The 15,996-nt window shown below is 45.8% G+C and overlaps 1 protein-coding gene across 1 annotated transcript; it reads right to left on the reverse strand.

Annotated features, from left to right (window-relative positions):
* Positions 1 to 52: 52 nt before the first annotated feature.
* Rdh12 (retinol dehydrogenase 12) lies at positions 53 to 13,055 on the reverse strand. Its single transcript, XM_052739462.1, has 7 exons — positions 12,815 to 13,055; positions 10,613 to 10,731; positions 9,991 to 10,146; positions 9,104 to 9,208; positions 7,942 to 8,151; positions 3,977 to 4,166; positions 53 to 731 (listed from the first exon to the last, which is right to left on the reverse strand). The coding sequence occupies exons 1-7, from the start codon at positions 12,880 to 12,882 to the stop codon at positions 629 to 631; spliced, it is 951 nt and encodes a 316-aa protein (XP_052595422.1). The 5' UTR covers positions 12,883 to 13,055; the 3' UTR covers positions 53 to 628.
* Positions 13,056 to 15,996: the final 2,941 nt, after the last annotated feature.

The raw sequence follows: 15,996 nt of genomic DNA on the forward strand, positions 1-15,996 counted from the left end.
AAATTGAGGTAAAGAGAATGGTTTGGGGCGGGGGGGGGGGGGGGGGGGGGGGTGTTGTGTTGGTGGGGGAGGGAAAATATACATGGTGGAAAACAGGAAGGCCCAGCTTCATGCAATGGCTCCAGGATGCTCAAAAGGAAGTTTGGTCAAAGTGAGCCATTTCTTCCCACGTTGGTCCAGACTTCAGGGTCGTGACTTGTGTTTCATTTCAAAGAGAAGAGAGGCCAGTCTAGAGCTTGAGGCTATAGTTCATAGAAATGTGCAACGCCGGTGATCCTGGGAGCATGTAGGCTAGTGTTTATGGTGCTGGTGAGGAAACTGACCTGATTTCCTAGGTTCCTCTACCACCCCCATGTCCAGCCTGGCATCTACATAGACCTCTTGACCCAGAGAGTTGTGGATTCTCGACGTCTTTCAGGAGAATAGTCTGTCGGTGTGAATATCACTCTGTACTATGACCCTGCCTCACAGAAAGGTCTTGTGTATAAAGTGTTCTAGAAGATTCTGAGTAGGCAGGAGTCACAGCCGCAGCAGGCCCGGAGGATAAGCCTTTTGGGCTGGCCTTCTTTTTTGTCCCCTTGCATCACGGCATGGATTGAGCCTGAAAAGGCCATGTTCCTCCGGGCTACTATTCCCACTGGATCCCTAGAAGCTCACAACTGACATTCCACAGGCGCTCAGCTGTTTTCTTATTCCGGGCCCTTGGGGACACCCAGGTCCTCTTGCAGTCACTGGTGGGCGTAGAGAGTGAACATTAGAATGAAAACTGACAATCTTGGAACACATTTCTCAGAACAGAGTTCTAATTACATAAACTATGTGCACTGGACTTAAGGAAACTCCATTGAAATGAATTCCTAAGTATTTCAGGGTCAAGTGTAGTGGTGCAGCCTAAATAATCCTAGCCCTTAGGAAGCAGAGGCAGAAAGATCGGAAGTTTGAGGTCATCCTTGGCTACAGAGTGACTTATCCCGGGCTACAATTAGGCCCTGTCTTGAAAAAACAAAATACAGGGGCTGGAGAGATGAGTTGGTAGTTAAGAATGTTTGCTGCTCTTCCAGAGGACCCAGGTCTGGTTCCCAGCACCATGTCAAACTGCTCAACACCACCTGTAACTCCAGTTCCAGAGGATCCAATATCCTCTCTGGCCTCCCTGGGTACACACACACACACACACACACACACACACACACACACACACACGCATATACACTCACACAGAAACATGCAAATTTAAAGATTTAAAAAACAACAACAACAAAATATAAACATGTATTCACTTATACATGTATACTTAAACTTTGAAATAGTAATACATAGGCTTTTTGTTAATATGGTCTACAACAAGATGTAATACCAGAACTGATACCCAACTATTTCAAAGTAATTGTAAGCAAAAGACGCATTATGAAACATTTTCAATAATTCAATGTGGTATGAAAATACCTGTCACCCTGTGGTGACAAAGTCACAGATAATACTACATTGACTTTCTTACTAAATTTAGAGAAACTCTGAATTCCATCCCAAGTCACTTGTGCCCAGTGAGACTTAAGCACTGCCCTGTTTTAGAGTGAGCAGAGGGATCAAGGATGGGAGGGATAAGAGATAGACTACCCCACTGGAGTCTACCTTTTATAATTATGATACTTTTATATGATGTTTGGAAAATACAATTCTGATTAAAAAAAAAGAAGAGCTTATCATTTGACTAGCCTTATTCTTTTCCAACCTTGTTGTTTATATATAGATACACATAAATGTATATGTATTTTTACTTTTATACAAAAGTGGGATCATGTTGTATTTGGTTTGGGGAAGAAGTCTTTTTTTGTTGTTAAAATGCATTTTAATGATATAGATAGCAAATGTATGTATGACCCTCCAAAACATTTTAAATAATAAGGAAACAGGTAGAATAAGAAGTGGCAATCCTCTTTCACATCCTATCTGACTCTTCCTCAACTCCTAGAAGTAGCATTACTTACTACCCACTAACTGGTTTTTCTAGAATATTTACTATGTATTTGTAACAAAAGTTTATATGGTTTTTTTTAAAGATTTTCTTTTTCACTACATGTATCTAAGTGTGTCTGTGTGAGAGCTTGTGCATATGAGTGAAGGCCTGTGGAGGCAAGAAGAGGCTCTCAGACCCCCTGGAGCTGAAGTTACAGGCCGTGTGAGACACTCAGCACCGAGAACTGACCTGGGGTCCGCTGCAAGAGCAGTAAGAACTCTTAGCTGCTGGGTCATGTCTCCAGCCCCTATCATTTTGTTTTTGTTTTTGTTTTTGTTTTTGTTTTTGTTTTTGTTTTTGTTTTTCGAGACAGGGTTTCTCTGTGTAGCTTTGCGCCTTTCCTGGATCTCGCTCTGTAGACCAGGCTGGCCTCGAACTCACAGAGATCCTCCTGCCTCTGCCTCCAGAGTGCTGGGATTAAAGGCGTGCGCCACCACCGCCCGGCATCAGCCCCTATCATTTTATAGTCTAGGTTTTTTGCCTGTTTTTGTTTGTTTCCTCATATTGTATTATGAAAAATCCCTTATTAATTAAATATTATCTGAAATCATATTAAATGACTACATAATATCTGTCACATTCATAAGACAGTAATGTAAACACTCAGACTGTGGGATAGATTTGTTCAATAAAAATAGGATGTATAAACCAGGCGGTGGTGGCGCACGCCTTTAATCCCAGCACTCGGAACTGGGCAGAGCCAGGCGCATCTCTGTGAGTTCGAGGCCAGCTTGGTCTACAGAGCGAGATCCAGGACAGGCTCCAAAGCTACACAGAAAAACCCCATCTAGGGGGGCGGGGGGAACCGAATGTATTCCAGGCATGGTGGTATACACCTTTAATCCCAGCACTCAGGAAGCAGAGGTGAGCTTTGTGAGTTAAAGTCAGCCTGGTCTACATAGTTAGTTCCAGGACTACATAGAGAGACTTTGTCCCCCAAAAAACAAACAAACAAACAAACAAAAAAAGGATGCAAACCAAAATTATGAGCCACATACATAATTCAGATTTTTTTTTTAATGGTCCCATTTAAAAGAAAAAAAGAAGCTAGGCATGCTGGGACATAGCTGGAATTCCAGCACTCTCAAAGACTGATACCAAAGAATCATAAATTTGAGGCCAGATTGGACTTCATAGTGAAAAACGGCCTCTAAACTAGATCGAGAGCTGGCCATGGTGGCACACTCCGCTAATCCCAGCACTCTGGAGGCAGAGGTAGGTGGAACTCCTGAGTTTGAGGCCAGCTGAGATGACTGTATGAACTAATACACGCTTAGATGAGGGTCAAACACATTCCAAGAGCTCAAGCCACATGGCTTCTGCCATTCACCCATTCCCTGCTACACTAAAGGTACTCCTGGCACTCCACTTCATCAATGGTGCGTTGCTTAGCAACAGACAGTAGAGCAGACTGGGCCAGTCATGGAAAGGGAAGGAGCCTTGATCTTGGACTTCTTATTTGAAAGCTCTAGAGTTGTGTTTACATGTGGTACTGAAATTTCTATCCCTACACAGCAACAGGCAAGGCCAACTCTGACAACACTGAAGTAAGGGTTCACACTGAGCAGACATGACCTCCCCCACCCCCCAGCACTTTATGCCAAAGTGATTTCAAAGAATTAAAATGTCCCATCAGCTGGTCTTTAAAGGAAAATAATTCAGTCCAGAGGGCCGGCTAACACTCTTGTTATATAGCATAACCAACAGGGAAAGCCGTCAGCGGCTTTCAGTAAACAACGGTGCTCATAGGAACATGGCATTCTGAAATAAAACAGTATCACAAAAGCAATTCTTTCTAACCTAAGTTTCTTTGGAAAGCTCATAACAATCTGTTTGCAGACCCGACCCAAGCCTGGACTCCATCATCAGGCACAAAGGGTCTGACCAGGGCAAAGCTCTGGGGTGCTGTGATTCGCGGACACACAGGTAGTGGAGACCCCCTGCACTGCTAACATGTACCTGAAGTACTTGCCGCTCAGGGGCTCCAGGCCTTCCGCCAGGGCGCAGTGCAGACTGGTCTGAGCTCCCTGCCGGGTGGACTTGAAGAAGGGTGAGAAAAGCCTCCACAACAAGCACATCAGGAAGGAGTGCCTGACGATCTCAGACATGACGATACCTGGGTGTACCACATAGGCGGTGACCCCCGTTCCTAGGACAAAGAGAACACAGTAAGACCAAGGACACACTCTGAGCCCTGCTGCAAAATACCCAAATGAGAAGAAGGGACTTGCGAAACCCTCCAGGGTTCAAAATTCACTCTGCCCAGTATTCATGAATTGATCTCTTCAAGAGAGTTCAACATAGCCTTCTCAGCTTTCTGTGCTCCAAAAGAAGAGTCCTGTTTCAATGTTATCTTATATGGGGGCTTACACACCACTAATAAAAACATGTGGGAAATAGTGGTATTAATCATTAATAGCAGTATCTTTGCTGTTTCCATGGGAGGAGCTTTGGGACAACAATCTGTTTGAAAGGTTTGGAGTAGAGACTAGTTGGGCAAGCACATTTATGAGGTGTGGGTGGAGGAGTGTTGATGGGAATTATGGGACATTAAGCAGCCCCCAACACGACTCTGGCACCAGCTCATTTTCAATACTTTTTACATGCAAGGGCTGTACCGTGCCCTTTCCCTGTGCTGTTCCCTTTCTTTTTAGTCTTTTGGTTTACACAACTACCTGAAGGAAAATAAATCAGTTACTAGAAGAGTTATCATTGGATCAATCAGCCACCAATGGCTTGCCTCAGCTATTCAGTGAGATATTGAACTGTATGCTGGAAGATGGGCTAAGTAATAACTCCAAGTCTTCTGGCAATTGAAATGAAAACTACCAAAGTTTTGAGATTCTAATTTGGAATGCAAAGGGTGTTTTGATTTTCAGTTTCTACTCTGTAAAGAGTAGGCCACTCCACTGACACATGTAACTTATATCACATTTCTGCTTCTGATGGTGCTATAAATTCAATATGGTTCTCCAGCCATATCAGTCATGAACGTAAAGTATATCTTCAACAGTGGATGCCTTAAACAAGGACAGGCGAAGCTAGACTATTGTTCCCTCCTTTAATGTGACAGCAGAGTATTTCTCACAACCAAGTCAAAGTGAAGATATTGGCCACATAATGCATATGTTCTATTAAAAAGGCCCCATCTTAGGCAACTTGTAACTATTTTAGAAAGTAGTTATTGTCCAAAGCCGGAAGAAAATAAAATAAAGGTGAGGTCTGACAGGGGAGCAGCTGGGTAAAAAATATCAACACAGGAGCAGCAATTCAGACTCCATTCCAGCTACAGTGCAGGTTCTTCTGAGTTCAGGGCAACACTGCATGGCATCCTTCTGGAGTCTGTTCCTGGGATGTGCTCTCATCTGTAGCCCTGTCTGTTTTGTAGATTTATGCAATCTCTGGCACGAGGGGGGCATGCGAGTTTGGATCACTTAGCAGTGGACAAAACGGATAAGTTAACTTAGGAAATAATTCAAGCAGGAGACTACTGTGACCTCAGAATATTGAGACAAATGATGCCATTACTGTTACTATTCAGATGATAAATCTGGTTGTAAATGCAGCCTTGGCTAGTGGAGAAGGGTAGCCCTATGGGAAAATAAAGACGACAGTGATTTGGCATGGACTGTCATCAGGTTTCATAATTGTGGCTTGTCAAAGAAACATCATCCTCAACTGACCTGCAGAACACTGTGGGGGAGGGTTATGGGCCAAGTCACTATGTGCCTTATTAATCCATTTCAACAGCTCGTCTGAGGTTCTCACCTGGCTCCCCACTACCTCAATATGTCTCCAAAGGTCTGATGATGAGAGGATGTCACTTCCTCTCACACCAGCTCTACCCAGCACAGGTGTCACACCAAGGTCAGGCAATTCTGTGCCATCCTTTTCACTCTCTCTTTTGGGATAGCCCTTCTTACTCAACTACTCAGAGGCAGGAGGATTTGGAGAGCAGGGGACAGAGGCCAGTCATGTCTCGGTTCTTAAAAGAGGCTTGTGCAGAAGGTAATATTAAAATGCCCATGTAACGCTAAGGAAACTGAGACACAGAGAAACTAAATAAACTGCCCAAGGTCATACTTAGCAGGCTGCAGACCAAGCTCTGATGCCCCACATAGAGTAAAGAGTCTTAATCCCATTGCTAGATTCTTGAGTGAGGACTGTCTCAGCGAGGAATCGTACTTGAACAAATTCCTCAATACAGCTCTGCCTTTCTCTTTGTCTGTAGACAGAGGAAAATATTAATGCTTATCTCATAAGAATGTTTTGGGGCTTATGCGGTGCCTGGCATACAAAGCTCTCTATTATTTCTATTTATTGCCATGATTATCTTATTCTTCTGCCTTGGTATTTTGATACAGACCATTCTTCCCCAATTCTGAATTATTCACAATAGCCAATAGTCCCCTAGACTCAGAGATGTCAGAGCTCACAGATTATCTAGACCCCAGGCAAGAGCAGAATTATTAAGGATCAAGGCCTCATTTTATAGCTGAGGAGACAGTCAGGGAACTTAAAGGAACGTGTCTACATATACACAAGCTTAGAATGTGCAAGGGCAAAGACTCAGACCCAGGAGCCTGAAATCCAGCCCTATCTCCCTGACGGAAGGCACAGACCCCTTTGGAGCTTGGCAGAACTTAGTGAGAGATACACAGAAGGAAGAGCTCTGGGCTTAGAGCAGAGAGCCCGCATTCCAGTTCTGACTCCTTTACGAACTCTGGAAGTAATCCCTGAGGTACAGTCTGACGACTCCATTTGTCATGTAAAGTTGAGCTAGCCTTTTCCATGGATTTCAGTTCTGATCCATAAAATAGGAGTAATAACACCCACTCTGACTGTCACAAAGGGTTGTTTGTAACAACAGAATGAAATAATAGGAGGCAAAAAGGCAACAAATATGAGGCAACTTTACAGAGTTCCAACACCTCCTTATGACGGTGCTTCCTACGGGACAGTGACTCCATCTCATTCTCCCCGGCACACCAAGTTCCTTCTTGTAATGTCCATTGTACTGGTAAATTTTTATGTTCTGTTTGAACTCCCTGAGAAGCCAGCTCTGGAGTCGGGGTTGCCTCCCCTTCAGCCTCAAGCATGTTTATGTCAAACATCTTCCAAACCCCCCTGTCCTTTCCTAGGTCAGGCTGGCCCCTGGCTCTCTAATGGGAAGAGGGAAAAATGGCAAGCAGCTAAGAGCGTTAAAAATGTGTTCTTGAGGACAGCTAGACAGCAAACTGTTTCCAGCCCAGGTTACTATTGTCTATCCAGTAGCATTAAAACGCCTGGAGTAGGAACAGGGAGTCCAAAGTTCAGCTGCAGGAAGCTCGTCCATGGGGAAAAGCTCAACAGGGAATCCCAGCTGCCTGCTTCAATTTCAATAGTTGGCTTCTGCTGGCTGGTGTAGGTGCCTGCTTTGATAATGTTATGTTTATCTGAAGCTATTTGTTCTTTTACTTGGAAGCAATTTTATGCTCTATCCAGTATTCTCCATCGGAACTCCAGCTGACTGTCACAGTGGGGCTTCCTCAGTGAATTTCCAGTAGATGTTTGTAAGCCCCTGATGCGACGACCTTACCTTTTATTTGCTCTCTCAACTGGGTGACTCCAGTTGTCTCTGCTAGATGTTGTTAGTGCCCAATCTGATGTTTTAGTATCCATTCGCTGCTTCTATCTGTTCCCACTATTTATCCTTTTATTTTTGCCTGCTACATATTTAATAAACTCACCCATTCAAAACAAAAAAACACAGCTATCATAGATAGCAAACATAGCCATCATTCTCTGGACCATACAGAGTACAACTAAAATGTGTATGTTCAACAGCCTGGTTACAGAAGTTTCTATGAACCTACAAGCTGGGACAAGGATCCTGTTTTTTATTATTTAAATAATCAAATACTTTATTATCTCTCCGCACGTACCTTGGAGCCGCTTGGCCAGCTCTCGAGTGAAAAGCACGTTGGCCAGCTTGCTGTGGCAATAGGCAAATCCACTGCAGTAGCGCTTCTCGCCGTGGAGGTCGTGGAAACGGATCTTGCCGCCAAGGTGGGCCACCGAGGATAGGTTTACCACCCGTGAAGGAGCAGACTCCTTCAATCGCCCCAAAAGCAGGTATGTAAGAAGAAAATGGCCTACGAAGAAATCCGTGTCAGCTCACTGTCTTCTGAGGGTGAGTAAAGTCTGATAGCATGAGTCACTCCGTGCTACAGGGTCCCTTACTCTTCGGTTAGTCCATTCTCCAAAGCAAGGGCCAAAGCTAGACTGTAATAATGATATTTAATCTATATATATATTTTTTTGGTTTTTTTTTTCCGAGACAGGGTTTCTCTGTGTTGGTTTGCGCCTTTCCTGGAACTCACTTGGTAGCCCAGGTTGGCCTTGAACTCACAGAGATCCGCGTGGCTCTGCCTCCCAAGTGCTGGGATTAAAGGCGTGCGCCACCACTGCCCGGCCTTAATCTATATTTTTGTACCTATTGTTTATATACCCGTCTGCGAGCCTCCAATTTCTCTGTATAACTGTGTGTCCTCGTATACTCATACAGAAAGAAAGCTCTAGTAGTCAGGGAAAGTAACGTTTGCCTAGGACCCAAGAATATGCCACATGTTTCTCTGACTAAAACCTTAATCTTGAACTCTAAACACCAATCTATCTTGTATGCCAACTTCTCGAGGTTCACTCACCCCTGCATACCAGCCCAAGGCTTGCTTCGGTTCTCATGTGGATGTTCCTTCCCCTGCCTAATCTGGATTCCTGCATACCCACAGGTTGGCCCTGCCTAGCAAGCCCTGCATTGCCAATGCCTCATCCAAGGATGACATTTTTCTCCCTAGGATCTTCTGAGATTGGGGGCGGGGGGGGGGGGGGGGGGGGGCGGGCTTCTAAATAGAAACATAGAGTCACATTTTGGATTGCTCAGAGAAGTGCAAACCAGCAACGTGTCTTATGTAGAGGAATCCTATAAGGAGTCTCGGAGGCCCTATGAGGATCAGTGGAGATCCTGAGCACTGGTGCAGGGCATCTTGCTATAGAGGACAAGGTGGATTATAACTCACGTTTCAGCCACACAAGGATACTACTCACCCAGGTGGTTGACTCCCAAGTGCATCTCAAAGCCATCTGCTGTCTTAGAATATGGATACAGCATCACTCCTGCATTGTTGATCAGAAGATGGAGCTTCTTTTCCTCTGTTGAGTACAGTCAAAGAGGGCCTGTGGCTGGCGATGCATCTTCTAGCCACCCGTCCCTGTCTCGAGTGTCTGCCCCTCCCCCCACGCTTTCATCTGTGAACACTCTTTGCTATGCAAGATTATCGCTCATCTTCCTCCTGTCTTCTAAGATAGGATGTTGCCTCAGAGGTCAATAGCCATTCCCCATGTGGACCCGTCTGTGTGATATGGAATCACCACTGTCATTGGGTTTCCGGTTTTACTTGCCGATATCTTCCTGCACACCATTTGTTCATGTATATGGCCACTGTGGACTAACCACCAACTCTGGACAAGGCCCACACTGATGGGCCCTGGGACAATGAAGACATGGTAAAACAAGGCACACCTAGACCTTGTCCCTCAAGGACCTGTAGTCCTTGGTAGATGCTGGTAATTTCCCAAGACATGGGAACATTTTGACAACGGCACAAACTCATCTTGTGCCTGTGGCCACAGAAGGTTGATTTTTCTGGATGAAAGAAAAGAGCAGCAGCAGGACCACGCCTCATGCCAAGGTACAAGCTCAGACATGGAGACGAAACCTCCAAGATTCCCTATGGGGAGCAAAATGTTGATAAAGATCCTGCCCAGCTTGTCCCCCTGCCATCCCTTTGCCAATTCCCTGTCCTGCTGGTTCATGTGGCTGAACCTGTCCAGTGGGATCATGGGTATGATGCAAGGGCCATAGATGGTCCTGGGTGGGGCAGCCATCCCTACACTTAGTTTCCTGCTTTCCCGGCTACTCGCTGGAACCTTACCTGCCAGGAAGCCCTCAGCAAAGGCTCGGATGGATTTGGTGTCTGATAGATCCAATTTCCGCACCAGCACCTGGGAGTTCTGGGTATCTGCTCGAATTTCACTAGCGGCAGACTCTCCCTTCAGTACATCTCGACAGGCAATGTATACTCGTGCTCCTGGGGCCAAAGCAGAAGGGGCAATGTGTGCAGAGGGACAGGAAGTGAGTTTGCAGCTGTTGGGTAGAGCATACTCACAGCTGTCCCTACGGAACGGCCACACTGCCACTTCCAGATTTTCATGGTAGAGCTGAGAACCCTCGTTTTACACTCTAATGTTTAATGCTGCTTAGTATCTACCTTCGAATAACTGACTTGACCAATATTACACAGAGACATCATTCTCCTTACTCCTTGAAGTAGGGAAGGGAGTAGGGAAGGTACAGGAAGGGAGTCGGGAAGGTACAGGAAGGGAACAATGCTGAAAGCCAGAGTGAATTAGTGTCACATTGGACTTGGATTCCAGTTTCCTTGAATTCCCATCAGGGCCCCTGAGCCCAGGAAGGAAGACAAGGAAATTGAGGCAGGACCCCGGTGAAGTGGGCAGGAGGTGTGGCCCTGAGGAGACAGAAGGGGAAGGACTCACCTCTTCGAGCAAGCTCTCTGGCTGTCTCCTTGCCAATGCCGGTGTTGGCACCTGTGACGACCACTACCTTCCCAGGAATCTGCACAGTTGTTGTACAAACTCCACCAGCAAAGAACTTCCTGTCACCAAAGGGAGGAAAACCAGACACCATTTTCCCGATCTCATGCTGAGATGCATAAAGTGAGGCCACATAACTCCAAAGGTGGAGGGCTTTAAATTGGAGTCATAAAATTTTTGTCATCTTAAGTTAGTTTGAGCCAGGCAGTGGTGGTGCGTGCCTTTAATTCCAGCACTTGGGAGGCAGAGACAGGTGGATCTCTGTAAGTTCAAGGCCAGCCTGGTCTACAGAGCTAGTTACAGTACAGCCAAGGCTATGCAAAGAAAATCTGTCTTGAAAAACAAAACAAAACAGAAAAAGAAGCCGGGTGGTGGTGGTGCACGCCTTTAATCCCAGCACTCGGGAGGCAGAGGCAGGCGGATCTTTGTGAGTTTGAGGCCAGCCTGGTCTACAGAGTGAGTTCCAGGAAAGGCTCAAAGCTACACAGAGAAACCCTGTCTCGAAAAACCAAAAAAAAAAAAAAAAAAAAAAAAAAAAAAAAAAAAACAGAAAAAGAAGTTAATTTGCATGGGCTACTATTTGATTGGGCAAGGTAGTGACCAGCTCATAGTCATAGATGGGCTCATGTGTCCAGAAGCAGAAAATAGTCACCTGAACAAGCAGAGAAAGGGCTCCCGAGCCAGGGCCAATGGAGGCATTCCTTGTCAGGTAACAAAGATATCAGTCAAATCTCTGGATTCCCATAGGTCAGCTTCCTCCTCTGACCCACATTGGAAACACACGGGTGATGAACACTAGTGGAATCAGTAACCCTGAGCCCTGGGGCTCCAATAGTCACCACAAGAACTGGTGGACAGCATCTGGGCTGACACATGTAAGTATCACCCCTCAACTGTCTCTTCGGTTTTAGAGAGTAGAGCATCTTGAGAGACTTTCTGCCGCTGTGTTAAGGATTTTATTCAGGCAACTGGCAGACAGAGAAAACTTTCTTGTTGGAAACAAGACCAGAGAGGCTACAACACTTCCTGAACATCATTAGCTGACAGACACTGAGCTAGACACTTTCTATACACTGTCATTTCTAGGCTAGAAACTTCTTACACTCACTATCCACTCCAGGCTAGACTTTCTGCACTTAATATCTATCCCAGGCCAGACACTTTCTACATTCGCTGTCTACCCCAGGGTAGACCGTCTCTATACTCACTGTCTTTCCCGAGCTAGATACTGTCCATACATACACTCTTCCCATGTGTAATTTATTTTATTCTCCCCAGCCATTTCAGTATTATTTCTACATCACAAAGAAGAAAACTGAAGCCCAAAGATGTTCAAGTCATTTCTAAAAGTGGCCAGGATCAAGTATGACACTCTGACACTCTGTCCCTAATATGTCTATCTAATCTCTTTTTGTGGGTGGGGGTGGGGGTGGGGATTCAAGACAGGCTCTCTCTATTTAGCCCTTACTGTCCTGGAACTCACTCTGTAGACCAGGCTGGCCTCGAACTCACAGAGATCCACCTGCTTCTGCCTCCTGAGTGCTGGGATTAAGGCCTGTGCCACCACTGCCCGGCTCCTATCTAACCTTCTTTTTTTTGGGGGGGCGGGGGAGGACAGGGTTTCTCTGTGTAGTTTTGGTGCCTGTCCTGGATCTCAGTCTGTAGAGCAGGCTATCTAACCTTCTTAATCGTTGGCAAATTTTTAATTCTCCACTCAGAATAGTTCTTTCTTTGGTACCTCCAGAAATCCCCAGTGAAAGGGCCATTTCCAAAAACATTTATTGAGAGAAGTATCATGGGAAAGGAGTTTGTTTCCTTCCCAAAGTGCCTGCTACTCGACAATGAGTCCCTCAACAGTGACACCCCATCTTACCTAGGGTCAGAAAAGAAAGGGAAAGTGTCAGAGAACCTTAAAGGGATCAAAGGAAAGATTCCGGACAGCCATCCCTCAGCCTTCCCTTAGCATCAGCATTCAAATCAGCCCCACCTCCACCCGCCCAGGTGCTTCCTCCTCATTTTCCACGGCGGCGGCTTCCATGACCTCTCCTTTCCTGCTTGCTGCACTCATCTCTCCTTTAGCAGTCGCAGCCAGCTACCACTGCAGGGCTTTGTAAAGTAGTGTTGAGTGGCTGGATTAAGACATACCTGATGGACGGAGCTGTCAAGTACAAGATCGAGAGGAAAGACGTGAGCAGTCCCAAGATAAGCAGCATCTTGTCAACCTCCTTGGTTGCTGCTGCTCCAGATTCCTCCCTCAACCTGGCCTCAGGAGCCTTCTCTGGCTCCAACTCCTGGCAGCTCCTGCTGACTCTTGGCTCCTCTCACTCCAGGGCACTCTGCAACAGGCTGGTTTAAACGGAGCCCAGAATCTGACTTAAATCCGAGAGCGGCCAGAGCACAGCCTCCTGGGAGTTGTAGTTCTGGAGGGGTGGGGCTTAAGGGAAGATTAGGGCTTCACCTTTTACCAGTAGAGAGAATTTGGCGAAACTGGGAGTTCCCCTAACCATCGTATCTTCAAGATAGAGTATGTTAAACGTTACCAGCAGACTTCATAAAAAGCCATACACAGTGACACGCTCTTATAATCCAAGTTATTTGGCAGGGTGAAGCAGGATGATCACTTCAGCCTACAAATTCAAGACCAGCCTAAACAATATAACAAGACACCCTGTGTCGAAAAACAAAAACAAAAGCGAGCATGCAGACACACAAACCAAAAACCCAAGACCTAATGATACTTGAAATATGCGTGATTTAACATAGAAGAGTGAGGGTCGGGGAGGGGGCTTGGGGGCGGGGGAGAGCACTTTCCAAGCAAGCCTGTTGACCTGAGTTCAATCCCCCAAACACATATAGAAGCCAGATGTGGTGGCTCAGGCCAGAAGAGGCTTCCAGCTGTTATCACAGTCATACTGACATAACACAGACGCTTGAAGCTCAGGGGCCAGGGAGCCCAGAGGAACTGAAAGTGCAGCAGAATCAAGAGGTACCTTGCCTCAAAGAGAAGGCACAAGGAGAGAGCTGACTCCAGCAAGATTGTCCTCGGATTTCCATATGCATGTACTCACAAACCCCAAAATAAACGAATAGGCCAGGGAAAATGGATCAGCGGGTTTCAGCAAAAGCAAGCAGGCTTGATGTTGATGACCGGAGTTTGGTTCCTGGGTCCCACAAGCCGATTCCCAGGAGTTATCCCATGCCCTCTACACACACACACACACACACACACACACACACACACACACACACATACACACACACACACTCACACAGACGCCGTGGCATTTGCATTCCTGCACTCACAAACGTACACAATTATATAAGCAAAAGTTAAAAATAAATAAATTGGCCGGGCGGTGGTGGCGCACGCCTTTAATCCCAGCACTTGGGAGGCAGAGCCAGGCGGATCTCTGTGAGTTCGAGGCCAGCCTGGGCTACCAAGTGAGTTCCAGGAAAGGCGCAAAGCTACACAGAGAAACCCTGTCTCGAAAAAACAAAACAAAACAAAAAAACAAAAATAAATAAATTGAAGAAATAGGATGAAGAGGAGGTGGCTGAAGGTCCTGTGGGGCTGCTAGTGTTCTATCCTTTGATCTGTGCGCTAGTACAGAGGTGTGCTCGCTGTGAAAATTCATTGAGTCAGACACTTGTGATTTCAGCGTTTTGTGTGTGTGCTTTATGTTACACTTCAATGACGTTGACACACCCGATGATATGTCAAGGGAAGGGTATGGTGTTCAAGTACTTTCGAGCTAGACTTCCTGGCTCAAATTCCAGGTCACCGTGCCACAAGCTCTATGGTTCTAGGTAAGTCACCAAGCCTCTCTGCTCCTCAGTTTACTGTTTATCCAAGATGGGAGTGATAATGACTTGCAAGCCTCCGTAAGGACACTGTGCCTTGCTCACCTCAGGTGATTGACAGGTCAGCCAGGCTCCTAGGATGACACAGCAGTCGGGCCTGCCAAGGTCATGCTCTATGAAACACAGCTGGGAAGCTGCTCTCTGACTTGACATTTGCTGGGAATTTGTCAAGTGGAGTCACTTGACACATGAGCTGTAGCTGATGTCATCACTGTCCTCGATATTCCTTAAGAACAGAGGCTGCAGAATCAGAGCAAGTGGAGAAACTGTAAATGCCTCTTCCTCCTCTTCCATTCTTCCTTTCTCCCTGTCTTCATCCTCAAATTACTGATCCAGGAATCCAGATGAGAAAAACGGAAGCCTAGTACTGCCCCCAACAGTTTCCCTAAAATACCTTTTGTACAGTAACATGCCCATTTCTAGGCATGAGCAGTCTGCTGCCTCTGTCTGCCTCCCTACCCAAAATTAAACCAAAATGGAAGTGTGTTTTTTGGCTTTGTTTTGTGTTTTTTTTTTTTTGCCCGGGGATGGGGGTGTTTGGTTTGAGTCAAGGTCTTACCATATAGCCCTGGCTGGCCTGGCACTGGTCTACTCTGGAGACCTGGCTGACCTCAAACTCAGAGTTATTCCTGCCTCTGCCTCCCAAGCACTGGGATTAAAGGTGTGCATCACCACGCCTGTTTGTATCTATTTTATTCAATAATGAGTTATTGTTCCTCTTCCTCAATATTTTTAAATTTTATTTTAAATTATGTGTATGGGAGAAGATACATGCCCATGAATGCAGGTGTCCACAAAAGTAGGCTTCAAATCTCTCTGAAACAGGAATTTATATGTGGTTGTAAGCCACCCAGTGTGGGTGCTGGGAGTTAAACTAGGGTCTTCTGCATAGCAGTACATGCGCTTAACCATTGGACCATCTCACCAGACTCTCTTCTTGATCTTAAAAGGTAAAATAACACATCACCTTTTTTTCTCAAAAAAAAAAAAAAAAAAAGTTCGCTGTGAGTGCTAAGTGCCATTGCCATTCCTGTATAGATGGCAACCTCTACCTTTAACCTACAGCAGATACTAGTACCATTTGGGGTTGTAAAATGGTGAAGAACTGTTCTGTGCAGCAGATAGTGTTTAGCAGGATCCCTGGACTCCATTCAGTAAAATGCCTATGCACTACTCCTGCAACAACCGGAAATGTCTCCAGACACTGTCAACTGCCCACTGTGGGCCACAATCACTTCTGCTGGGAAACACTGTCCTTCGGGAGGTAGGATCTATGGGAGAATCCTGTATAAGGTTTTGGTCCTGATGCTGGAGAATGAACACAGAGCTTCACCTATGATAACTTCATTCTCTACCACTGAGTTACAGTCCAGCTCTGGTATGTGTGTTATTGAAACTGAAAGACCCCCGTTTGGAGTCTTCCCTCTGGAGAGACCCTCGCCCAGAGATCACACCGAGACCACAAG

The sequence above is a fragment of the Peromyscus californicus genome, unplaced genomic scaffold (assembly GCF_007827085.1).
Source record: "Peromyscus californicus insignis strain IS unplaced genomic scaffold, ASM782708v3 Scaffold_15__1_contigs__length_86483966, whole genome shotgun sequence".
Taxonomy (NCBI): domain Eukaryota; kingdom Metazoa; phylum Chordata; class Mammalia; order Rodentia; family Cricetidae; genus Peromyscus; species Peromyscus californicus.

What these genes read in the sequence shown, in the direction of transcription:
- Rdh12 (XM_052739462.1), bottom strand. Translation starts at nt 12,882, where the DNA reads ATGCTGCTTATCTTGGGACTGCTCACGTCTTTCCTCTCGATCTTGTAC. An exon ending in CAGAGAGCTTGCTCGAAGAG is followed by an intron (nt 10,147 to 10,612) that starts GTGAGTCCTTCC and finishes CTTTGGCCCCAG; the next exon opens with GAGCACGAGTATACATTGCC. An exon ending in CTGAGCGGCAAGTACTTCAG is followed by an intron (nt 732 to 3,976) that starts GTACATGTTAGC and finishes TACGCCCACCAG; the next exon opens with TGACTGCAAGAGGACCTGGG.